The following is a 26,819-nucleotide window of genomic DNA, read 5'->3' as shown; positions in this document are numbered from 1 at the left end:
TATTTACTACACCATATGGCCTAACCCAGTGATTTTCAACTAGTGCACTCCAAGAATTTCTAAAACATGCAATACTTGACTATTTAGTCAGAGACACTGAGCTCTTTTCCCTTGGATTGTCAAATTTTAAAAATGACAACAGCCAACACAATAGACCTCCAGTGTGAATGAATCAAAACATGTATTTTTTTGTCAGATCAGCAAAAAGTGTATTCTTTGGTGTGCTGCAGGATTTTAGTAATTAGTTTATGTGTGCCGTGAGAAAAGCACTGGTCTAACCTAAAACACTCTGTTCTGTTATTGAGGGTTTACATGATAATGTTTCTCTATATAGATTCTGATATGTAAAAAGCATAACTTCAAGTCTGTAATAAAATAGGTAATTTCTACAGTTCATTAATCAGTACAGTCATCACATACGCTTGTGTCAACTTGGTTTTCTAAAGTTCTACATTATTGTGAAGACAGTTTTCCAGGTAAAACAAAGATTTTTTTTCAACTTTACATTTTTGCCTAAAAATGACGCATCCTGTTTACCTAAGTTTATTTGTATTCACCTAATAAAAACTGCTCCAGAAATTTAAAGTACCTACACCGACACCTACTGGTAAAATAAATAACTGCTTGGTTTTAAGGTCACATGAAATAGCAACCAACACACCTGAAATAAAACTGTCCTTTTTACTTAAACCAATTATTTGAGAATTGAGAGAAAGAAAAGTGAAGAAATGTTTGAAACTTTTAAACCTTATTCTCACTAAAATCTTGGGTTCTGTGCCATGTGGTCTGCTTTCCATCTCTTTGCTCTTCTTTCTGAGTCTCACGGAAGTCTGCCTGTCACGTAGGCACTCTGTTGGTTTACCATGGACTGAGGCATATTTCATTCGCACTGAGTTTCAATTGTGAAAAATTAAACAATCTCAGTCTAAATCAGCAATATTAGTAATTATCTGGCCCTAAACCAATGTAGCATTCAGCTTCTTCTTTAAAAAAAAAAAAAAAGATTTATTTCGCAACTAATCATTGAGATTTTTAAGGTGAATTGGATGCTGCCCTCTTGGGCTTAGGTGCTGTTTCTGCACGGGGTCCATGCCTGAATCTGCATCTGTGGTATACAATTTTTAGGTGCCTCATCCGACCAGTCCGGGTGGGGTGTCCTCTTTAGCTTTGGCACTCCAGTTGCACTTCCTCTTCCCCTCGGCGGGGTAGCCACACTTGCCACATCTGAGGGCAGCTTGCGTGTCTTGTTCCAGTGCTTGCCCAACGATGACATTCCCTTCCTCATCTTGCCTCTACGGCCCAGACCAAAGAGCTGATCTTCTTAATGTCAGATTTTTTTCCTCATCTTGAGTTTCCAAGAATAATATTATCTCAATTTAAGCAATTTCCATTTCAGTGATTTTGTTTAATCATACTGTCACAACGAAGTGGGCTTAAACTGTTTCCTTTTGTTTGATCATTATTATAAAATAAAATTGATGTCCAGATGAATTACTTTTTTAATGGTTGCAGAATAACTTACTATATAATCTCTTGTTTCTGCAGTTCTATGCCCTTTATGTTTAAATGTAATACTTAAGAATTATAAGAATTTTCATGTGTGTCAAAATACAGAAGGTTAAATCTCCTAAGTTCACCTATTTGTAAGTAAACTAGAGTTTTTTCCCTCTCAGACTCGTTCAGTTTTATATACAAATTGGAAGCAAAACTTCAGGCATTACCTGCATTAAACCAAGAACTAGAAATGAAGGTAAGCTGCTATATTTGATAGCAATTACAGCCTCTAATGGCAAATTAGTTCTTTTTCCTCCCAAGGTTGGGCCAGGATTTTGCAAACTGATCCACTCCCCTGAATCATTCCTTCACTTCTTTCCTCCATCATGGAATAGGTAGCTGCATAGAGCCATGATTTTTAAGACTCCTCATCCAGATCCTTAAGCCTGAAAAGCATCATATCTCCTCTGGGTCAAAGTATATTTGTTTTAGGGAACCCTAATTTTCCACAGAGAGAAAAAAATATCAGAGACTTTTACATTCGGCAAGGGGGCTAGAAAGTTGTTTATATAGGGCAATACTGAATGTAAATGAAATGCTACTTTCTGCCCATAAATATTCTAGGAATACTAGAATCCTTGGGTGGAAGGAGAAATTCTTGGTAATAATAAACATTATCTATCAAGTGTTTTTTCTGTGCTAATTCATTTAATCTCCATCATACCCTTTTGCCATAAGTACTATTAGTAGTCCTAGTTTACAGATGTAGAAGCTAAGGCACAGGGATGTCAAGTAACTTATCCAAGATCATGCAGTTAGGAAGTGGATAAACAGAGATTCAAACCACTCACACTGACTCCAGACCCTGTGACTTAACCACCATGCCATACTGCCTCTCTCCTTGCTCAGACATCTACTCTGTCTAGGCAGCCATACCATCTTCTACTTCAATGATTCAGTTCTGAAAGAAATACAGAAGGCTGGAAGGATACAAGGTGGACTTCAGGAGCTCTACAAATATGATGAGGTTTCTTAAGGGAATCTGAATGTGAATTGACTCCTAACACAAAATCCATGGGCTCATAAAATGGGTCCTCCTCCAGACCTTGATCTCGTATATGGCAAATGGAGAGCTTTGTAGCTTCTAAGTTTGTTATTATTTCAGATATGACTTTGCAAAACATATTGGCTTAAGCAGTACCTGTTAGCCAGTAAAGCTACTGATAGCTCTGTTCATCAATTCTAAATGTCCTTGGCCATAGCAGCAGTAACTGAAAGCTTTAGTGACTTTTTCTGAGTGTCTCAGTACCTTTAGTCTAGTAATTATCCGGATCATCTATTTACTGAAGTAGCAGTCTAGAAACTTTTATAGACCATTTTGTGTTCCCTAATCTCTTCAACAATTATTTATTAAGAATCTACTGTAAGCCAGACACTGTTCTAGTGTGCTGCAGATACAGTGTCACCAAAAGACTGATGCATCAGTCATAACAAGGTAGGATATGCTACAATAACAAAGAGCTCTCTAAATCTCAGTGGGTTAAAACAAAATACAAAGATTTCCCCATTGTGCTACATTTTCATCATGCGTTATCTGAGGTCCTCATTCCAGCACCCAGAATAATGAAGCAGCTGCTAGGTAGATTCTGGATATTGTCAGCCATGTAGCAAATAGAAATAGAAAGTGTGGTGACTGGGACAAGAAGTGCAAGCTACCATGTGCCACAAGGGGAAGAACCAGTGGGGCACTATTGACCACAGCTGACTAAACCCCTGCCGTTAAGGGCACATACATTCTATTGAAAGGGCTTAGAAATAAACAATAAAGAAAAGAAATAAGCAAGATGTTAGATGAAAATAAATAAGCTAATGAGATGGAAAATAAACTTATGCAGGGGGAGAGTTGATTTAGATAGAATGGTCTGGGAGGGGGCTTCCTGAGGAGGTGACATTTAAATAGAACCCTAAAGGCTGAAAAGGAACCAACACAGCTCAAGGGAAGTTTTCCAGGCAGACTAAACAGCAAAGCCCAGGGATGTAAAAGAACTGTGGTACTGGACAAACAGAAAGAAGGCCACTGTGGCTTGGGGCTCATAAATGTTGGCGAGTAATCTGTAATAAGGGACATACAGAAGCTGGGTCATGCACGGTCTTTCAGGCCATGGTAAGGAGATGGGGTATGAATCCATTTGTGTGGAAACCAGCTGAAGGTTTTTAGGCCAGCTAGTGACATACTGTGGTAAGTTTTTACAAGATTACCCCACACAAACCATACAAAGTTCAAACAAACAACTACTTCTCAAGCATGTACTTTGTCCGTGCAGAGATAGGAGCTTTGAAGAGTGCAAAAAAAGACAATTCTGTCCTCGGGACCTTGTTTCCTGATTGGAGAGGTAGAATATTTTGATGTTTTCTTTAACTCTTGTAATAAAATTACTATTTTAAAATAGTTTGTGGTTGGGATAGGGTGGCAATTGTGTATAAATCACTGGAAAATTACAAGTCCATACCCTTATTTGTATATGAGCTGCAAATAATCAAGACCTCTGACCAACTTGTAACAGGAGGCATCCACTTTTCATAGGTATGAGGGTCTCCTCTATACTTAATGTCTGATTACGGTGCTGATACATGCCCTTTGGAGAAAATTTCCTTAGGATCCCTTTAGGAAACAGCAACTTTTGCTCAACTACTCTTGAGCCAATTTTCTTGAACTCACTGCTGGCCATGTAATTCACATCCCACAGGCATTTTTTTAGCCTTTTATTAAAAACTGGTTGTTAAAATGTAAATCTTTCTAAATCCTTGAACAAATCTTTTTCAGCGATGAAAGTAAAAATTTTTTACTTACCCAAACTGAAATCTCAATTTACATATTTGGAATTAAAATCAAAATTAGGCTATTTTCAGTAAGACTGAGTAGAATACAGATGGAGTTGTAATTTAAAAAGAGAAATGTTTTACATTCCTTAAACACTCACTAGATGAGCAAAAATGGCTTGGTTTATTCAGATGTGCAATATGTTAGATGACACAGCTAATGAGGCTCAGCAATTGACATAAAAAATGGATATTGCTCCTTCCCCTTATTGCATTTCTCCACTCTCTTGTACTTATCTGGGAGGCATTTCTTTATTGTCCTGTGGAATTGTGGGATCCTCATTGCTGCAGACTTTGTTGCTGCCTGAAGGTGTCTGTGACTCTCCTGAAAATGTAAAGCAACAAACAAAAATCAAATGGAGTATGGACCTCTTGAACCATACTTCTCATATTTTAATGTACGTCTGAAGTCCTTCAGAGTCTTGTTCAAATGCAGATTCTGATTCAGTAGGACTGGGCTGGTATGCTACATAACAAATTACTCTAAAACTGAGTGGCTAAAAGCAGTAAATATTTGTTATCTTCCAATTTCTGTGAGACAGGAATTCAGGAGCAGCTTAACTGGTGGTTCTGGCTCAGGATTTCTCATGAGGTTGTGTACAAGATAAAGGCTAGGTGGGGTGCAGTCATCTGCATACTCAGTTAGAGCAGGAGGACCTACAATATTCCCAAAATGGCTCACTTATATGGCTGTTGGCAAAAGGTCTCAGTATCTCATTACGTGGACCTGTCCATAGGTGGCTTGAGTCTCCTTGTTGCCTCTCAGCTGGCTTTCCTCAGAGTGAGACATCATGAGAGTGAGCCAGGAAGAAAGTGCAATGCCTTTTATGGCCTAGTCTCAAAAGTCACATGCTGTCACCCCTACCATAGTCTGTTTATTACAAGCAAGTTACTATATCCAACCTCACTCAAAAAGAGGAGAATTAAGCTCCATTTCTTGAAGGGAGGAGTAGTCAAAGAATTTGTGTACATGTTCTAAAACCACCACAGGTATGGCCTGTTCCCAGGTGGTGCAGGTTCTGGTCCTTGGACCACACTTTCAAGGAGAAGATATTAGAAAGGATTTTATTGTCATGTTGCTTAATTTCTGGTACTATAGTCTACCTCCTGAATAACTAAATTTTTCTCTTTCTCTCTCTCTCTCTCTCTCTCTCTCTCTCTCTCTCTCTCTCTCTCTCTCTCTCTCTCAGACATATACACACCTTATTAAATATAAACCATAGCCACACAAATTGAAAGCCACAAGTAAAACTAAATTTTAAAGTGTCTGCTCTTTTAGCCACCCAAAATCATATTAAAAACACCCTTGAGCAAGCATCAAGGGTTGGAGACTGGCGTTTTTCCAGATGCTCCTTAACTTAATGTGAATAAACACTAAAAACAGCATAACTTCCATTTTCTTCAAGATCTTTAATGTGACTCTCTCTTTTCTCCAACACATGAGTCTTACCTCCACTCAATGAAGCGTTACCTGCCCATCACTACACCTGTATACAGCATACTATCTCCCCAAAGAGTTCCTTTTCTTTGAGCTATTTTTATCCTCTCACTAAAAATGATGATTTCTTCTATTTTAAATATGGCAGAACTTATTCTCCTGAGATTTCTAATTTTTTGCATATTAGCCATTATTGTTCCTGGCTTCATCTCTTGTCAGATACAGTGACAGTAAATTCATGTGCTATCAATTAGTCTTAAAGGGCTTTCTTTATATTTTATTATAATATTTCATTACAATATTTCTTTAAATTTAATTTCAGTAAACTCTTTGTTATCCAGCATGATAAAGGATTGAAATATTCTAGTTAGTTAATAATGGGAGAATTAAACAGTTGTTGTATGCACCATGAATAATTTAAAATTTTCCAAAAATATTAGAATATATAATAAAATTAATATAACAAACACAACTTTACTAAACATAATTTCTGTGAATACTGAGAAATTACTTTAGTATCCCATCATAATTATTAATATGAAGTGCCTGTTTCGGGAGCAGTTATAGAAAGGCAATTATATAGATGTCAAGAAAGCTCTCCCCCTCCCCTCTTCCCCCTCCTCCTCCCCCTCCCATCAAATATGTGTGTATTTTATTTATATGTGTCTGTGTGTGTGTGTGTATATACACATATATATATGTATCCTGTTGATTCTCACTATTTCATCATTAGCAAGTTTTCTTTTGCATTCAACATTACCCTTTACCTGTATCCTCTTTTAAAACAAAATTGTTTCTGGGAGAAGTAGCAGGGGTAGCACATGAAGTCCCATAAACTTCAATGTGCAGGCCTAAATCATATCACTCTGGAGACAGAGAGAGGGATGCTGGGTAGATAGGGTAAGTGAAGGGGGAAAGGGTGACACAGAGGAAGGAAAGTAGAACTAACTTTGAAGGAGTAAGCTCTTCTGTTTTTCAGTTTAATAATTTGGCTTCATTCAGACTTCAGTGACCAAGGTCTGACCAAGTGTGAAGTGCCTGTAAAGGACCCTTCTGCTTACTGGGGTTTCACGTTGGGCCTTGCTGACTGTCTGGGGATTCAGCAGAAAACAGCACTCCTTGATTTTGTGCTGGGGATATGGAGATATTTCTTCTGAGTATATAATAATGATATGAGACTGTAATAATCAGGACAGAATCTAAAATTCAAAAATACAATCTGAAGCAGACTTTTATGTTCCCCTTACCGACCTAGTCATTGCTCACACAAAGCTGAGAGATCTTTAAAAGAGCTTTTTTTTTTCCTCTCCTTTTCCTGGGAATTGGTACCTTAGAAGCTTTCGGGAAATTGATGAGCCTTCAGGTCTACTAATTCATTTCTTGGAGGTTAGATGAGTGTTCCCTCATTCTATGAGATGCAATTTGAAGTTTCTGCTGCAGTCTTGCCATTTAGAAAATACTGTTCATCACCTTTTTTGCTTCTAGGAGAGCTGTTCAAGTAACTGGATTTATGTCTTTTAACTCAGGGCTTATTGTTCAATATTCAAATGACAATGGAATAGTTTGGAATTTGCTTCGAGAGTTGGACTACACGTCATTTCTGGAACCACAGATCATTTCCATTGACCTGCCACGGGAGGCTAAGACACCTGCAACAGCTTTTCGATGGTGGCAACCCCAACATGGCAAGTTGCTGCTCACCCCAACTTTCCCGGTAGCATTTAGGTTATATAGTTAAAGCCATGTTGTATTATGTGCTTCTTAATTTGCTATCAATTTCTAAACAACTTGATTTAAAGACACGGTCATAAAGATATGTATATTGTATATAATGAACTTTCTGTAACTGCTTTCTTTATTTGATTTCAGGAAAGCATTCAGCCCAGTGGGCCTTGGATGATGTCCTTATAGGAATGAATGACAGTTCTCAAACTGGGTTTCAAGACAAATTTGATGGCTCTATAGATTTGCAAGCCAACTGGTATCGAATCCAAGGAGGTCAAGTTGACATTGACTGTCTCTCTATGGATACTGCCCTGATGTTCATTGAAAACATGGGTATATATTTTGACTAGATAAGGGAGAATATTTAATTAACTAAAGGACTAAATTAACTAAAACCCAAGAGAATATTCTCTAATGCAAAACTGTGTGCATAACTGCCTGTGATGAGGGAAGCTCTTATGGGGAAAAAGTTGTATTGTCCTCTAATATAATAACTTGGTGTACCCAATGACAGTTTCTTTGGGACTGTCTTTCACAGAGCATGTGTAATATGACTAATGTTTCTTAAAAGGAGAGCAAAATATAAGCAGATTTACAGAATTAAGATTCTGTGTTAGCACTTCTCAGGATAGTAAAAGTTTTCCAGTTAGCTGCCTTCCATATTTTCAAGTCTATGCTAACCAAATAAAAATACTTACCATGAGACATAAAGTCAAAGCATATATGAGGCCTTAAGGATAAGACATGATTTTCATTTGCTGCTAGAAGTGTTCATGACAAACATAAATGCTAAATAAGAAAAGAGACCACAATTATGCACTGCCCGTTAAACTTTTTCCTTTTTTGTAGGAAAACCTCGTTATGCTGAGACGTGGGACTTTCATGTGTCAGCATCAACCTTCTTGCAGTTTGAAATGAGCATGGGCTGTAGCAAGCCCTTCAGCAACTCCCACAGTGTACAGCTCCAGTATTCTCTAAACAATGGCAGGGACTGGTATCTTGTCACTGAAGAGTGTGTTCCTCCAACCATTGGCTGTCTGCACTACACAGAAAGTTCAACTTACACCTCAGAAAGATTCCAGAATTGGAAGCGGATCACTGTCTACCTTCCACCCTCCACCATGTGAGAATTGTCATTTAGTTATATATCAGAACTTTTGGTTTCTGTCGCCCAATTTGAAAATAATTGTGATTCCACTTGGCGATTCTATTACTTTTTCATGAAAATTATGGACAGAATGTGCCAGGAAAAAACGTGCATGGAATTTTGGGTTGCAATTTTTAAATATGGTTAGGAGGTCCAAAAGTTTTTCAAGGCTGAACTTTGTGTTCATCAGCAACATGAAGGCTACCTACCAGATTTCATTTTTAAACTATTGTAAAAATAAGTATCTTCCCAATAACCAGACAGATACTTATGCACATTAAGCAGTATGTGAAATCATCACATATGGAAAAGTATCTTCAGTTTTTTGTTCGTTTGTTTGAACTCTCAGTACCACAATAAGAATAAAAGGTTGGTTCTTTTGGAATGTTCATATTGTTCTACATCTTTCTTTCCCTCACCAGCACTTCAGATTACATTCAAGAGTTATATTAGGGCCTATCGCAGGCTTCTACTTTTGTGGTTTAGGCAGTTAGCCTTTTTAGAATCTTTCTAGACACTACGATGTACTGTGGTGGCTGGCTGGATATTGTGCCATTCGGGACAGCTCCCCCAGACTCCTGCCTCTTCCCTCCACTGCTCTGTTCTTAATTGCAAGCAGGTTGGACTCTGCAGGCTGCATTTGCCAGCCTCCTGTATCTGCTGGCTTCCTGATAGATTTAGACAGCTGCAGATGTTGGCAAAAGACTGGAGGGTAGAAATAGAGATAAGTTAAGATAATCTTCCTTCTCCTTTTCTGCCTCAAGTGAATGTTGGCCAACTTCAGTGGCTCCAGCTCTCCACAGATGGCCCTTCATGTGGCCTTGACTCCTGGACACCAGCAACGTCTCCACCCTGTGTTCCTCCAACTTTGTACTTATAGTGGCTACCTGACTTTGCTAAACGCTAATGTCTTCACTGCCCCTGTTGGCTTCTTGGCCTTTCAGCTCTGTCACTAACTGTGCATACAATTCCTTGCATCAGACTCTCTCCGTATGAAAGACTTACAGGTTTTTGTTTGTTTGTTTTCCTGGTTCAATTTTGATTCAGAGAATCATGACTGAATGACAGAACAAATTCAGGAAACCAAAGCATTTAAAATTTAACCTAAAATAGCTTCCTGTGGACCACAGAGCTTTATAGGATGCTTACTTATAGTTTATTTATTCACTTTATTAAATTCAACAAACATTTATTAAATCTCTGTTGTGTTTTAGACTTCTGATACAACACAAATAAGCTGATGCCAATACACAAATGTATTATTTAGGATAAGAGACATATAAGTAATTGTATATGATATAAAATGATAGTGAGGGATATTACTAAAACAGAGAGGGTGCTACACAACTCAATTTGTGAAAACAGAGAGGGCTTCCTGAAGGAACTGATGTCTGAGCTGAGTATAAATAAGTGAGTAGAGCTTTCCCAAGACAAGAGGGCTCATAAGAGGAACCAGAAAAAGTATGAGTTCATGGGGAAATTCAAGGATATAGTGCTGTCAGAGTACAGTTGTGAGGCAAGAAGTAGGGAAAGATTAAGTCAAGGAATGAGAGCAGATGATGAAGGTACCAAGTGTGTTATCTTAAGCAGTTTGGCCCTGACATTGCATGTGTGGGGGAACCATTTGAGGGACCTTAGCAGAATGGTGACATGATTAGAGTCTCTGTGCTAGCAGCTCTGTTGCATGAAGAACATTTTTAGGGGAAATGATAGCACTTTAAAAGTTACTATTGAAATTCTACTTAAAGTAGACTGTGTTCCAAATTCCAAATAACTGACTAGCACTCTCTGCTGTGTAATCTGTTCCTAAATGAGAGACTGCTACTGCTGTTTGGTAAGGCTGTATGCATTTCAGGATAAAGTGGTCTTCTGACAGTATATTCCAAGTAACTGGCTTCAAGTATAATAGGAGATATAAGGATGCAGCACATCATTCCAGCCCTCACCTTTAGGGAACAAATTAGAGGCAGAAGTTCAAAAGGGCTTCACTTTACTCTCTCACAAACCATTAGGGTCAGTAGAACAGAGTCCTCATGGCAAGAGTTTTGTAAGGTCTCTACTTTTCCTCATGTTCATCATCCTGGATCTCTTTTCCAGTTCTGAAGAGCAGTGAAAACCTGAAAGCAAAATCTAAAATTCTGCATGTAGTTCCAACACACAATAAATCGATAGTTCAAAATAACTTTCCCACCTCACACATATGTTCAGAGACTCTTGTATGAAAGAAATGATGAAATATTTTTAAAGCCTCTTTTTTACTCTTTTGTTTGTGGTGTAAGAGAAAATAGTATCCAACACTTCGTACAACAACCAAGTGTCTTAAAGAAGAGGAAACTGGAACCTGGAGGAGGGTAATTGAAAGCAAAAGGAGAATTAAAATAAATGTCCTCAAAATATCCTCTAGGGCAAGAGAAATAAAGGAAAGAATAAACAAATGGGACTACATCAAATTAAAAAGCTGCTGTACAACTAAAGAAAACATTATCAAAATGAAAAGGGAGCCAACCGTATGGGAAAACATAATTGCCAATGATACCTCGGAAAAGGGTTTGATCTCCAAAATCTATAAAGAACTCATATGACTCAACACCAGGAAGACAGGAAATCCAATCCAAAAATGGGCAAAGGACCTGAACAGACACTTCTCCAAGGAGGACATACACAGGGCCCATAGGCATATGAAAGGATGCTCAACATCACTAGCCATCAGAGAGATGCAAATTAAAACCACAATAAGATACCACCTCACACCCATGAGAATGGCCAGCATTAACAAATCAACAAACGACAAGTCTTGGCAAGGATGTGGAAAAAAGGGAACCCTAGTGTGCTCTTGGTGGGAATGCAGACTGGTGTAGCCACTGTGGAGAACAACATGGAATTTCCTCAAGAAACTAAAAAGGAAACTGCCTTCTGACCCAGCAATTCCAGTGCTGGGATTATACCCTAAGAGTCCTGAAACACCAATTCAAAAGAACATAGGCACCTCTATGTTCATAGCACCGTTATTTGCAATAGCCAAGTGCTGGAAACAGCCAAGTGCCCGTCAGTAAATGAGTGGATCAAAAAACTGGTACATTTGCACAATGGGATACTACACAGCAGAAAGAAAGAACTGTCTTTCACACAGCATGGATGGAACTGGAGAGTATTAAGCTAAATGCAATAAGCCGCGGGGCCAAAGACAAATACCATATGAACTCACCTATAAGTGGAACTTAGTGAACAAAACAAACAAATGAGCAAAACAGAACCAGAGACATGGAAACAAGGAACAGACTGACAGTGACCAGAGGGGATGGGGGAGGATGATAAGGGGGAAAAAGGAAAGGATCTAGTTAAGGAACAGGTATAAATGACCCATGGACATGGACAGGAGGGTGGGGATGGACTGGGGGGGGGGCAGGGGAGAGCAAAGGGGGAAAATTGGGACAATCATAATAGAACAACAATATAATTGACTAATTAATTAAATGTTCTTGTGTTTTTAAGGTTTCTTGTCAAACTCAATGTGCTTTTCTTGGTTAGATCTCCCAGGACCCGGTTCAGGTGGATTCAGGCCAACTACACTGTGGGAGCTGACACCTGGGCTATTGATAATGTTGTGCTGGCTTCAGGGTGCCCTTGGATGTGCTCAGGACGAGGGATTTGTGATGATGGACGCTGTGTGTAAGTGAATAAAACTGGAAATTTCTTTTTTTATAATGGAAAAATTAAAATGGCTTCTTGAACTCAGCACAAATAATGCCTTTTCTCCACTCATTTTTTTTCTTAGGTGTGACCGGGGCTTTGGTGGAGCCTACTGTGTTCCAATCATTCCTCTGCCCTCAATTCTTAAAGATGATTTCAATGGAAACTTACATCCTGACCTTTGGCCTGAAATATATGGTGCAGAAAGGGGGAATCTGAATGGTGAAGCCATCAAATCTGGAACATCTCTCATTTTTAAAGGGGTCAGATAAGATTCTACTTCTGTAAACAACTACTGAAATTCCTTTCTTCAGTCTTTCCCCCACACAGATGAATTTCTGAATCTGTTCAGATGATGTTTTATTTTACACATAATTATTATCTTCTAGCCTAAACTATGTTTCCTCTTCTATTCAGTGAATTATTTATGATCACTTAGGATAAAATTTTTCCTCCACTTTGAAAATCAGACATCTTTACTTTCTTCTTGAATTTTAGATACAAAAATTATGCAGATGCACTTTCTAGAATTTTCACTCCTAGAATGTAGCACTTTGTGTTATTGGATATTTAACTTGCAATATTTTAAGTGGTTTTGTGAAAGGTCTTTGCTTTTCATTTCTTTATAGAATCGTTTTGTGACTTTAAGAAAACCAAACATTTAAATCAAGTTAAATAGCATTCTCAAGCATTGTTAGAATTTTTTTGTATTTCATCCTAGATTTCTGGTTAGAAAAATAACAAACAATTGTGTGAAACTGTGTGCTAAGCTGGCACATCTTCATATGTGAATACAAGCTATATCAAGTCTCTCTCAGCATGGGAAAACCAGCTAATCTAGGTGTGCAAATGAAATCTTTAACAAAAATCTCCATGGGTTTCTGTACAAACTTAATGATTAACACCTAACACTTGAAAATTAGACACCCTGGAACCTTTTCAATTATAGATGATGCCTATCATCCTTGTTTAAATTCAGAATTTTCTCAAGTTTTGGATGAGAAAGAAAACCTAATTAGGGAGTCTAGGAGATTTACAAGTCCCTAAGAATTATGAGAAAACCAAAGAAATTGAGGTAGAACATTACAGAGTGGGAACTACTGGGTTTTTGTTATTGTTGTTGTATTGTGTATGTTGTGTGTCTGTGTGGTTTTAGTTTTGTCTAAGGCTTTAGCTGTCATTACCACTAGCTCAATTCTGATCTGTTTGAAACAGTTGACAAGACCAAAAAGGAGAAGCCTTGTGACTTTTTATAATTCAAATAACTTTCCCTGATAAATTTTTAAAGCAGTAAAATTAACCTGGTCCCTAGATCCTAAAAACAAAGAAGACACGGTCTTTTATATTCCCCTTTAGCCGTCCAAGTGCAAGGGCAGCCAAGCATTACATTTCTTAGACATATTATCCCTCAGCTCTGCAAGATGCAGAGAGGGCTCAGTACGTGCCATTCAGTAGGCTGTAGTTTGACCTAGAAAGGCATTCTTTCATGAAAAATGAAATGATAGTCTCTTTTTAATGTTTACAGATTCAGTAGTAGTATCAGTTAAAATAGCATATTGGATGCAAAAGAATTCCTCACATTTCTCATCCAATGAATGCATAAATAAGTGGGACAACACATCTCTCTCTCTCTCCCATTCTTCCTCCCTCCCTCCCTTCCTCTCTCTCTCTGAAATCAATGGGAAAAAAAACTTAGTAGTTTAAAAAAGAAATAATTCCTCATATTTAGCACAAGTGGATTACTCAGTCTGGAAAATGAATGAAAAAAGAAGTATTCACATAAACTAGAATATATGTAGAAGCAGGGCCTGACAGATCCACCATGTAATTATCAGTGTCAAGTACTGAACTATAAACAGATATTGCAAATATAAAGGAAAGATTCTTTCATATTATAGATCATAACCATATTCAATAAAATTGTTCCTACAAAATGCTGGGTAAAATGGGTCCTTTTATGGAACAACTTATATAATCCAAGGAAAAGGGTAATCATATTCCTTTATCTTGATATTAGCAAGGGGTGTTTATTAGCTGATTCTATCAACTAACCACCTCAAAGCTTTTTCATTACAAGCTGAATAAGCCACCTGTCCCCAAAACCTCAACCTCCGCATGGCATCAAGATGTAAAAACATCCAAGGCTCAGTGCTTGTGAGTGTATGAGGGAGAGTATAATGACACTGACACATGAAGAATAGGCATTGATCAGGTGTCATAGACTGAGCAGGGCATTGAGTTATTAGGATAAAAGAAAAACAAAGACTGGAAATATAAGACATTTTACATGACTGCCTTCAACCCTGGTAGATTGAATTCATGCTTTATGAAGTTCAAGGATGGGTTTAAATGTAGCTGCTTTCTCACACAATATTAAATAACTATCAAATTCTAAATTTCATATTTTATGGATTTCTTCTCCCAAAACCAAGAGATGATTTAGTAAACAAAACCCTGGTATCTTACAAAGGATGAGGATAAGTTACAGACTCTGATATTTCTAGGTTCAAATCCTGCCATTACCACTTATAAAGAGCTACTGTCCCTCTGATTATCAGTTTTCATACCTGCAACATGAAGATAATAATATTTTCCCCTAAAGAGTGCTAGGTGCTTAAAATGAGTGTCAATTTTAAAACACAGCATGTTGTAGACAATATGTGGTTGCTATTACAAAATCAGTTCTATTTTAAATTTTTCAGCTATTGAGGAATGTGCTCTATAATGTTATGAAGAACAGGAAGAATTTGCTTAGCTAAAATTACATTTCATATTTGTTGATTGATAATTAAGAAATCAGTTGACAGTGTCCACTTAGTATCACACAGCCCTCCACTACTTAGGAGACATTTCATGCAGAAGTCACAGCTGAGAAACTAAAAGGCCCGTTTGGACCATAGGACATTTGCATAGTGAAATTTTATTTTACTGGCTGTCATTGCAATCCTGTGTACACATGGAGAAGACAAGTTATGGAGCTGTCAATCGAGGGCAACCAGAAATAGTTAATTAGCAGAAGAAAAATTATTAAAGCTAATGTGATCATTTTCCTCCTTCCTTGGCTTCTCTGCATGAACAGTTACAGCCAAGGCACAAGGACTTGCTTAGCTATGCCTTATTTAACTTGACCAACTAGAGGGGTTGTGACAACCTGAAGGAGAGCTCCCAGGGCTGTCAGAGTGTGCAAAGGAGTAATAAGTTCCTAAGACTCCTTGAAACCCTGGAAAGTTACCCATTAGTTCCAAGCTTCTAGCAGGAGCACTTGGCACATTTTTCATCTGTTTCCTCGTTAGTCCTCTCACAGCATGCTGTGATCAAAGGAGACTATTTCTTAAGAAAAAGAACTCATGGACATGGACAACAGTGTGATGATTGAAGGGGGAAGAGGTGGGTAGAGGTGCAAGAGGATTATAGGGGGGACAAATGGTGATGGAATAAATAAATAATCCACTTACTAGAATAAAATAATATAAAACATAAAAAGGCCTGTAGGTATATAATGCTATCATTTTTGCACTGCTTTTTTTTTAAGTATATTTTATTGATTATATTGTTACAATAGTTCCAATTTTTTCCCCTTTGCTCCCCTCCACCCAGCACCCCCCAACAATCCCCTCCCCAAGTCCATGCCCATGGGTCGTACATACAAGCTCTCCTGTCTCACCCTTTCATATATTCTTCTTCTTTTTTTAAAAAAATAATTAATTAGTTAAATATTTTAACAATAAAAAATATCAATCCCTCCCTCTCAGACTTAAGACCCTTTACAATCTTATAAAAGACAATGGACGAAGGTCTCGAGCTCCTCTAGCTGCTTCAAGCTGGACATGGTTGTCGTCCTACCTACCCATGGATCAAGAAATCCCTAATAAGAGTGGGGGTGTGGAGGGGAGGGTGGCCTTCCCACATGGGGAAGGATCGTGCAGACTCCAGGTTGGTTGGCTGTCTCTGGACAACGGCATGCTTGGTTTAACAGGCTGGCATCCTTGTTGTATTCCGGAGGCAACGGGGTTAAAGGACATCATTCAATCCGTAACCACTAGCTGACAAAAGACAGGTATTAATTTTTCAATGTCCCACATTAGGGAAAAGAAGGGCTTCTTTGGAGGAAGGTATGCCAGGTACATCTCACCTGTCCAAAACCCTTTTGCCCATTATACTTAGTTTGGACTGCATGGGCAACAGCAGACCCTCCATATCACCCTGCCCAGGCTCTGTAGCTTCAGCTTCACTGGAGAGGACACTCCAGCGTCATCGCAAGATGTCGATTTAACACGGGAGGAGACAGATACCGTGTCACTCCCGAGTCGGACTGCACAGCCATTCTCGGCGGTACAGATAGACTCTTAAGAAGCTACACCATCGTCTCTCGAGACGGACGGCTGCCGACGACGACTGAGGGATATATTTTAGGTTTCCCCCCTGTCAGGCCTCTGGGCTCTTTCTGTCCAAGCCATTAGGATAGAAAAGAGAAACCAGTTTTAAAGTGAAGCCCACAGACCACCCCGTTCTTCACCAACCCAGCCACTTAGTTCAGCCAAACCATTGAGTCTCAGGAGGCAGCAATGCAGACAGGATTAAGTGAGGCCTATACGTACAGACAATCACTCAGGTAATGAGATCGTAGGCTTATGCCCTTTGAAAACAGAAAACACATGTTAATTTATGTAACATAACCCACATACAAGTCTCTAAATCTGTAGGACTGTCTTATCGGAAAGACATCCAGTTGCAAGGCATTTGACATTCTTCTTGCCTGTAAATTAAACATCTTTGATAATGCCACAAACATAGTTTAACTTCCAAATGAAAACAAATTTTAAATGAAAAGAAACTTTAAAGACGGTTAGTTGCACTACTTTATAGTCTACCACTGATCATTGTGATCTTCCTTGAATCGTGATTTTTCTCCCTAAGATTACCCTCCTTGTCATTAAAGGGACTGCATTAAGTCCATTTTTAATTTATCCTGTTCATTTGCATAAACACAACAAGAGCAGCAAATGATCACTTATGATCTTTAGTTTTGCATTGCTGGAACTTACGCAAGGAACATTTAGGGTGACCTTCAGTCTGCCCTTCGGGGCACAGAAGCTGAGCCACATACCTGGCATTCAGCCTTGCCTGTAAACACCTGTCTTTTCCAGGTCCTCCTGGTTTTCCATTGTGCCTTAAGGTCCCTTCTAGCCATCTTTCAGGGAAACAACCTTCATTCCTTCCCTGGAAAGATTGCTATGGACCACTCATCCATCCAAGGTACCAGGCCTTTTATCTTGTGGACTTTTATTACCTTTGAAAGTCAGTCCCAGTTGCTCAGGGCTTTTTGGTAACAACCAAAGCCCAAGCATGTCTCCTTTAGACATGACATTCCAGTCAAAGTCTTAGTTTAAAAAAAAAACAAAAAACCTCTATTAACAGCTGGTCTTATTAGTTTTATGCAAAGAAACTTAGGTCATTACTTACTTCTTTAGAATGCAAAATTCTGGAGGGATCAGATAGGGAGAAAAATATACAGTGTGAAGGAAAATCCTTGTCCTTCTAATATTCACTGAACTTGCATTTCTATTCTTTATATTTTTATTTTTCCCCCCCACTAAAAATTTTTCTGTTTGTTTTTCCATTACAGTTGTCTCACTTTTTTCCCCCTCTTGCTTCCCTGCACCCTGCCCCCCCTTCTTCCACATTCAGTCTCCACCCAGTTGTCCATGTCCATGGGTCATTATACATGTTCTTTGACTAGACCCTTCCCCTTCTTACCACTTCTCTCCCTCCCATCTCCCCTTTTGTTACTGTTAGTTTATTCCTTGTTTACATACCTCTGGTTCAATTTTGCTCATTTGTTTGTGTTGTTCATTAGTTTCCTGTAACAGGTGATAGCATAAGGTAATTTTCTTTTGTTGCCTGGCTTATTTCCCTAAGCATAATTCTCTCTAGTTCCAATCATGTTGTTGCAAATGGTAGAAGTTCCTTCTTTCTTTCAGTACTTATTCATTGTCATTTTCCCCCTTTGTACTCGTGTTCCTCTCTGTCTCTCTCTGTTTCTTCATCTTCTTAAAGCAGACCCTTTAGCATCTCTTGCAATGCTGGTTTGGTGGAGATGTATTCTTTTAGCCTTCTTTTGTCTTGGAAACTCCTTATTTCACCTTCCATTTTGAATGAGAGCCTTGCTGGGTAGAGTATTCTTGGTTGTAGGCCTTTGTTTTTCATTACTTGGAACATATTTTGTCATTCCCTTCTGGCTTGTAGTGTTTCTGCTGAGAAATCTGATGATAGCCTTATTGGAGCTCCCTTGTATGTTATTAGTTGTTTCTCTCTTGCTGCTTTTAGGGTTCTCTCTTTGGCTTTGAATGTTGCCATTTTAATTATGATGTGTCTTGTAGTGGGCCTGTTGGGGTTCATCTTCATTGGGACCCTCCGTGCTTCCTGGACTTGCATGATTCTTTCTCTCCTCATGTTAGGGAAGTTTTCTGTCATTAGTTTTTCAAAGAGGTTTTCTATCCCTTGCTCTTCTTCTCCTTCTGGAATTCCTATGATACGGATATTATTACGTTTCATGTTGTCCTGCAGCTCTCTTAGAGCCTCTTCAGTCTTGTTCAGTCGTTTTTCCTTTTGTTGCACTGTCTGTGAGTTTTTATCTACATTGTCTTCGAGCTCGCTGATCCGATCTTCTGCTTCCTCTAGCCTGTTTTTAATTCCTTCTACTGTGTTCTTCAATTCAGAAATCGTATTCTTCATTTCCTCCTGGCTCTTATTGATAGCTTCCATGTCCTTTTTGATGCTGGTATAATTCTCAGTAAGTTCCTTATAGTTCTTCTGGAGTTCACTGTAGTTTTTCTGGAGTTCTTTGTAGTTTCCGCTGAGCTCATTGAGCTTCTCCATAATCCATGCTTTCAATTCCATATCTGATAGTTGGCTCCCCTCTATTTCATTTAGCACTCTTTCTGGGGACTCTACCTTTCCTTTCAATGGGGGGTTGTTTCTCTGTCTCCCCATTTTTGTGACTCTTATTGTTTGTTGGTGCTTCTTAGAATGATCTGCACTTCCTGGATCTGCCCCTGGTGGCGTCATATCCTGTACCAGTCTGGGCCTAGGCAGCCTGTTGGAGACTTCCAGGGATCTACTGCCTTTGTCTGACTCCTTTAGTTGTTAATCTATTCAATCTGTGATTAGCCATCAGGCTTAAGGACCGTGGGTGTGGCAGCTTAATTCCTGTAGGCAGGGCTTTTGCTTCCCCTCAGGCTGACGCAACTTGGCCGGGAATGGTCTGCCTGCAGTGTGGGGATGAGTCAGCACTGGGACCTGGTCGGCCACTTCCCCAGCTCTCCCCTCAAAGCCACCACACCAAGTTCTCCCCAAGCATTTCCTGTCCTCTCTGTCTTCCCTCTGCTTGTGCCCAGGGTAAGTGGGGGCAGAATATTTTCATATGTGATCCACTTAAGAGCTCTTTTTCTCCAGCTGTTTCTCTCCAGCTAGCAAGAAACCCTGTGGCTTTTCGCTTTTCTCAGCTGGATACTATTTTACTTTCCACTCTGTTGCTGTAGGCTGGAGAGCCCAGCTGGGGGTTTAGACCCTGCCCTTCTCAGGGGGAATCCCGGGCTGCTGAGCTGTTTCTCAGTCCCTTCAGCTGCTACCCGTGTGAGCCCAGCCAGCCCTTCCGCGTCTCCGCACTCCCTACCGGTCACGTTGTGATGTAACGGCCTTTTCTGTCTCTCCATGGTTATAAGACTTCTCTCCAGCTGGTGTTCGGTTGGTTATTCCAGATTATTTCTCCAAAATTATGTTGTAAATCCAGACTAGTTCTGGGAGGAAGTTAGTGTAGCTTCCACTTAGTCCTCCGCCATCTTGTTTCTCTCCTGCACTGCTTTTTATAGTCATAGTAAAGTGTGATTTAGCATTGAGATAATGAAATTGTGTCATTCAGGCATAGGCAATGAAAGCCCTTAGGAAAATATAAATTACCCATCTCTCTCTCTCTCTCTCTCTCTCTCTCTCTCTCTCTCTCTCTCTCTCTCTCTCTCTTTCTCTCTCTCTCTCTCTCTCTCTCTCTCTCTCTCCCCCTCCTATTGTTGTTCTTATACAGCTGTCCCAATTCCTCTCCCCTGCTCCACACAACACCTGCTCCCATAGTCAATCCCCACCCTCTTGTCCATGTCCGTGGGTCCTTTATACTTGTTCTTTGACTAGACCCCTTCCCCCCTTTTCTCCCTTTAACCCCCTTTCCTCTCCCCTCTTGTCACTGTCATTTTGTCCCTTGTTTCCATGCCTCTGGTTCTAGTTTGCTCATTTGTTTATTTTGTTCACTAAGTTCCACTTATAGGTGAGTTCATATGGTATTTGTCTTTTGCCACCTAGCTTATTTCACTTAGCATAATAGTCTCTAGGTTCATCCATACTGTCAAGAAAGGTAGGAGTTCCTTCTTTCTTTCTGCTCTGTAGTATTCCATTGTGTAAATGTACCACAGTTTTTTGATCCATTCATACTGGTAGGCACTTAGGCTGTTTCCAGCACTTGACTATTGTAAATAGTGCTGCTATGAACATAGGGGTGCATATGTTATTTTGAATTGGTGTTTCAGGATTCTTAGGGTATAATCCCAGCAGTGGAATTACTGGGTCAAAAGGCAGTTCAATTTTTAGTTTTTTGAGGAAATTCCATAATGTTTTCCACAGTGGCTGTACCAGTCTGCATTCTCACCAACAGTGCACTAGGATTCCCTTTTCTCCACATCCTTGCCAAGACTTGTTGTGTGTTGATTTGTTAATGATGGCCATTCTGTTGGATGTGAGGTGGTATCTCATTGTGGCTTTTTACAAAATTGTTGTTCTATTCATTGTTGTTTTAATTTGCATCTCTCTGATGTGTAATGATGTTGAGCATCCTTTCATATGCCCATGGGCCTTGTATATGTACTCCTTGGAGAAGTGTTTGTTCAGGTCCATTGCCGATATTTCAGTTGGATTGTTTGTCTTCCTGGCGTTGATTTGTATGAGCTGTTTATATATTTTGGAGATCAAACCCTTTTCCAAGGTATCATTGGAAAATATGTTTTCCCATACTGTAAGTTCCCTTTTTATTTTGATGTTTTCTATAGCTGTGCAGAACCTTTTAATTTGATGTAGCCCCATTAGTTTATTCTTTCCTTTATTTCCCTTGCCCTAGAGGATGTATGGGCAACAATATTGCTGTGTGGGATATCTGAAATTTTACTGCCTATGCTTCCTTCTAAGACCTTTGTGATGTTACAGGTTATGTATAAGTCTTTTATCCATTTTGAGTTTATCCTGGTGTATGATGTAAGTTGGTGGTCTAGTTTCATTTTTTTTTTTTTTTTTTTGCATGTACCATTCCAGTTCTCCCAACACCATTTATTGAAGCTATTTTTACTCCATTTTATGCTTCTGTCTCCTTTGTCAAATATTTGACTATAGAGACCTGGGTTTATTTCTGGACTTTCTATTCTGTTCCATTGATCTGTGTGTCTGTTCTTATGCCAGTACCAGGCTGTTTTGATTACAGTGGTCTTATAACATAATTTGATATCAGGTATTGTGATTCCTCCTACTTTTTTTCCCTCAATATTGCTGAGGCTATTCTGGGTCATTTTGGGTTAGAGAGAGGGGGTGGGGGAGAGAGGGAGGGAGGGAGAGAAAGAGGAAAGGAAAAAAATAAAAAAAGAAAACTGAAAAAAAATAGGAACCAAATTGAGGACAGAGATCCACCACACCAATAACAACAACAGAGCAAAGATTAATGTAGGTGGGTTAGGAATAAGAAGGAAAAGAGAAAGAAAGAAAAGCTTAAGAGATCTAGAGGAAAGAGAAATGATTTTGAAAGGATAAAGGAAGAAGGAATACTAAAAGTGAGAAATGGAAACCAGGCTAAGACAAGAAAAAATTAAAATTAAAAAAAAAAAGAAGAAGCAGGAGGAAGGTAAAATGTAGTAGGAAAGTGGAACAGTAAAACTTGAGATTTGAAATGCAGAAATAGTGAAATACAGAAATTTCCCTCCAGCACTTCAGCTGCCACCAGTGGGAGCCCAGCCAGCCCTCTTGTGTCTCCTCCACACTCCATACCAGCCACGTTGTGATGAAGCAATTTCTTCTGACTTTTTGTGGTTATAAGGCTTCTCTCTGGCCACTGCTTAGTTGGTCATTCCAGATGACCTCCCTATAATTCAGCTGCAATTCCAGACTGGTCCTGGGAGTAGGTCAGCACAGCTCTCACTTACTCCTCTGTCATCTTGGATCTCCATTTTTCTTTTTAAACTGGACCGAATATGGCTTCTTTATCATTATGTGTACATATCAGTTACTTAGCTGATCCAAGTTAGGTGTATAAAAATCAAAGAAAAATAATTTTTCAAATGAAATAAGATTATTTAGCATACATATTTTTGTTTCCAGGAAGGACTAAGGATGCTTATTTCAAGAGATCTAGACTGTACCAATACCATGTATGTCCAGTTTTCACTTAGATTTATAGCAAAAGGTAAGTCATTTCTATGGTATGATTTTATTATTTCCCTTTAAGAAAACTCCCCCACATGCAGTTTCTTATCCACAAAGAGATAATGTATTTAAGGTCCATAAATTTTGTTATATGGAAAAACTAGAATAAATTAGACTACATAAATATTCACAAGTGTTCTTATATAATAAAACTTATCTTAATGTAAGGGTAAAGATAACTGATTTTATAATAATTTCATATAGCTATAGTAATCATACTAGTTCTGTAGTAGTTAAATTTATCATATCCCTGAGCCTTTTCCACCACTATCTAGCTGTAAGAATTTTAAAAGTTCTTTAACTTATACAAATTTTGGATTTTCTTTAACAGACATGAATTCAAAAAAGCCAACTCTATCATTTTGACCTTTTTATATTAACTAGAAAACTTTCTTGACAAATAATGCCATTTGAATGTAACAAATTTTCAAGTAGATTTTTTATTATATCCTGAGATTTAAATGTTTGACCCTTTGTAAAGTTGTGATGCCTATAGAATAAAAAAATTTTAATGTAATATTTCCTAAATAAAACACAGAAAGATGTGTGTTTATAGCTGGGAAGAGAGGGAGAAACTATTGTGTGAAAATACAAGATTTATTGTACTTTTTGAGATATATTCATACAGAAAATTCAACCTGTCATCACTTTGTTGCCTCTGATGCATTTGGACTATACAACTTCTATGTGAATATAAGTCAGCTTATGCATTGATGCCAAAAGAATAGTCTAAGAGCATACTGTTTTCCCATATTTAGCACAGTTTATTTTATACCTGTGTTATCTTCTTTTTAGGTACGCCAGAGAGGTCGCACTCTATTTTATTACAATTCTCTGTCAATGGGGGAATCACCTGGCACCTGATGGATGAATTTTATTTCCCTCAAGTGACCAACATACTTTTCATTAATGTTCCCTTGCCATATACTGCCCAAACCAATGCTACAAGATTTAGACTCTGGCAACCTTATAATAATGGTAAAAATGAATATGTTCTCTTATGATTAAAACTATGGCATGTTAACATGTTTGTTTCTAAGGTGGGAGGAAGTGTTTATCACCTGAGTAGTTTAGCTATTCATCACACACATTTTACATGCTTCACTTTTGAGGAGTCTCAATGAATATTTAACTTCGCATGTATCCTTATTATCCCTTCATATTTGACTCATAAATTCTCTTGATGATGTAAATATAGCTGAATCTTCTCACAGATCTAAGGTTTTTAAAAAATTATTCAGCATTACCATTAGGCACTCATCAACTGTAACTATTTTTGCTGAAATCATTTAGGAATACATAGTTCTTTGAGTGTGGCATTTTATTAGTGAGATAGATTATAGCAAAATGCCATGACATAGTGAGAGGGACTTACACCAAGGAGATAATGCCTTAGAAATTTGAAATATTCTTATCACGTACACTTGTTTCAGCTGACAAGTCAAAGGGATTGTATAATTTAATAGCATGTTCAAATGGTTAAAGAAAATGATTCTACAATTTTTTAATGTTTATTGCATCCTATATTTTTATTTACTGCTGATTATAAAGGACCAGATTCTACCAAATTATGCATTTAATGGCCTATGTAAGCATGGAGATATATTAAGTAGATTCTTTACAGAGGTAACACAGAAGTAAATAAGAAAAATATACTGCCATCTCTAAAATCTAATCTGAGTGTTTCCTGTATAACTTATAAGTCAAAATAAATACTTTTAATTTGTTGTGAACAGAAAACATAATCCTTTATGTTTTTGACCTTTTATATTTATATTAAATGTAGTCTTTTGTATTTAATCCAAATAAAAATCCAAAAAGGAATACAGCCAGTTTCACAATTCAGACATTATTGTCTTTGTGTTATGTTTGAATGCTTACCTGATATTTCTTTATTGTTTTCACCAACTGCTTTCAAAACTGTATACACATATGTATATATGTGTATATATGTATACACAGAGAGAGAGAGAAAACCATTTAAATCGTCAGGTTGTTTCCATGGGCTCCTGTTTACAGATTATTTTTTAGACTTTGTAAGAATTATACTAATAGTAAGAATCAGTAAAAAAGCAACCCTGGAAAACCTTGAGGTTTCTGCTTGGCATGGTCTTACTACCTTGTTTGCAGTTCAACGTAAACAGTGTTTTTTACAAAAGCAGACTGGGTCGACCTTTCTTTTCTGCTTAGTAATATCTTCCTTAAACACCCAGCCTAAGTCACAGAATCAAATTTTATGACAGCCCAAGGAGTGATATTACTAGTTTTCTGTATATTTCTACATATCTTTAAATAAACATAGATATTTAGAAAAGCATTAAGAAAAAATACAGTATATAACAGTATTTTATTCTGTATAGTTTTTTATAATTAAATAAAATTATGCATTACACAATGTTTTAATAGCCATGGGCCTTCATCCTGACAAAAGCATGATGTTAAACCATGGGTTAACTAAAAAGTCATAAGTTACTCCTTGGATAGACTTGTTAGTATTCCTCCATTCTTAGTCTGCAGGCTGACTGCCCATCCTCACAGATCCAGACATCTTATATATTCCCCAAAACCACAAAAACAAACTCAAAGCTTATTCTTGCCAGTGGGAGGGTCTGTAGCACAACTATGACAGAAATGGCAGCATACTTTCACAAGCTGTTTGTCACATGTTTCTTGAATTAATAAGGCTGCACCATTCAGTGTCAATTTAATATAATTGAAAGCTTAATTTGTTTCACACTGTTACTATAATCACTGTAAATACACTGTTGTATAGTTAGTATTACTTTGTGAAGAGGCATCTTGTTACTGAGGTCCTTCTGTTCTTTTTTTCAATGAGCAAAATGTCCATCTGATTTTCAACATTGGAAAAACATGCTTTATCCCAAAATGCTGTAGGTAAGAAAGAAGAAATCTGGATCATTGATGACTTCATTATTGATGGGAATAATTTAAACAACCCTGTGATGCTTCTGGATACATTTGACTTTGGACCCAGAGAAGACAATTGGTTTTTCTATCCTGGTGGTAACATTGGTCTCTATTGCCCATATTCTTCAAAGGGAGCGCCGTAAGTTTTGAATTAAGAAACTAAAAATAAAACCACTGCTCTATACAAATCACAATGAACTGTTGCCTAAATGGATTCCTTGTTTTTTCTGTATAACAGTGAGGAAGATTCAGCCATGGTGTTTGTTTCAAATGAAGTTGGTGAGCATTCTATTACCACACGGGACCTCAGTGTGAATGAGAACACCATCATACAGTTTGAGGTATGTGACTTTGTTCTATCAAATATGATTTAGAGACTTCCGGCCAGGATGGAGGTCTAGACAGACACACTAGGTCTCCCTCCACAATTAAGGAATACAACTACCTCAAAACTAGAGACAACCAGAAGTTCCAGAAAATTAAGCTGCATGGAAGTCCAACAAACAAAGATATAAAGAAGAAATACTCATCCAGACAGGAGGGGTAGAGAGGACGCAGTGTGGTGGCAGAGGTGGCGGCAGCAGAAAGCACAGTCACATGTTTTAAAAAGTGGGCAGGGACACCTGGGGAGCATTCCCAGCTCATGGCCAGACTGCACAGCTCACGGTCTCAGCACCAGAAAAATAAAGCCTCATTGCTTCTGACTGTGCAGGCCAGTGAGGGCTGGGGCAGGGGAAGAAACTGCCGGTTCCCAGCAGAGTCTGCTTGTTTAAAGGGCACCCACAGTCCTAGAACATCCACAGACCCACCCACTCTGGGAACGACAGCCAGGGCAATAGTAAGAGAGGCACCAGTCCCATAGGAAAGTGGGAGAAATGCCTGGAAAAGGGGTGAGTGCTGAGCAAGCAGCATTGTTCCCTCTCAGACCCCTCCCCCACATACAGCACCACAATGTGGTGAAGCAGGTTGCTTTGTACTGATGGATACCTAAGACTCTGCCCCTTACAG

General features: G+C 38.5%; 1 protein-coding gene across 3 annotated transcripts in view; it reads left to right on the top strand.

Moving 5' to 3' along the window:
- The window catches only part of RELN (reelin), a 650,203-nt gene that overhangs the window by 543,116 nt on the left and 80,268 nt on the right, over positions 1-26,819 (top strand). For all 3 annotated transcript variants that reach the window (XM_090287313.1, XM_090287314.1, XM_090287312.1), the window contains exons 31-40: positions 1,674-1,750; positions 7,339-7,497; positions 7,682-7,870; positions 8,387-8,660; positions 12,213-12,353; positions 12,460-12,637; positions 22,779-22,863; positions 23,679-23,861; positions 25,779-25,950; positions 26,050-26,152. In XM_090287313.1, the coding sequence (XP_090143439.1) occupies positions 1,674-1,750; positions 7,339-7,497; positions 7,682-7,870; positions 8,387-8,660; positions 12,213-12,353; positions 12,460-12,637; positions 22,779-22,863; positions 23,679-23,861; positions 25,779-25,950; positions 26,050-26,152 (1,561 nt within the window). The remainder of the gene's footprint in view (positions 1-1,673; positions 1,751-7,338; positions 7,498-7,681; positions 7,871-8,386; positions 8,661-12,212; positions 12,354-12,459; positions 12,638-22,778; positions 22,864-23,678; positions 23,862-25,778; positions 25,951-26,049; positions 26,153-26,819) is intronic.

This window comes from Furipterus horrens, unplaced genomic scaffold (genome assembly GCF_987537825.1).
Source record: "Furipterus horrens unplaced genomic scaffold, mFurHor1.1.pri manual_scaffold_9, whole genome shotgun sequence".
NCBI lineage: Eukaryota > Metazoa > Chordata > Mammalia > Chiroptera > Furipteridae > Furipterus > Furipterus horrens.
Note: the sequence above shows the minus strand (reverse complement) of the source record. Positions and strands in the feature narration are given on the sequence as shown.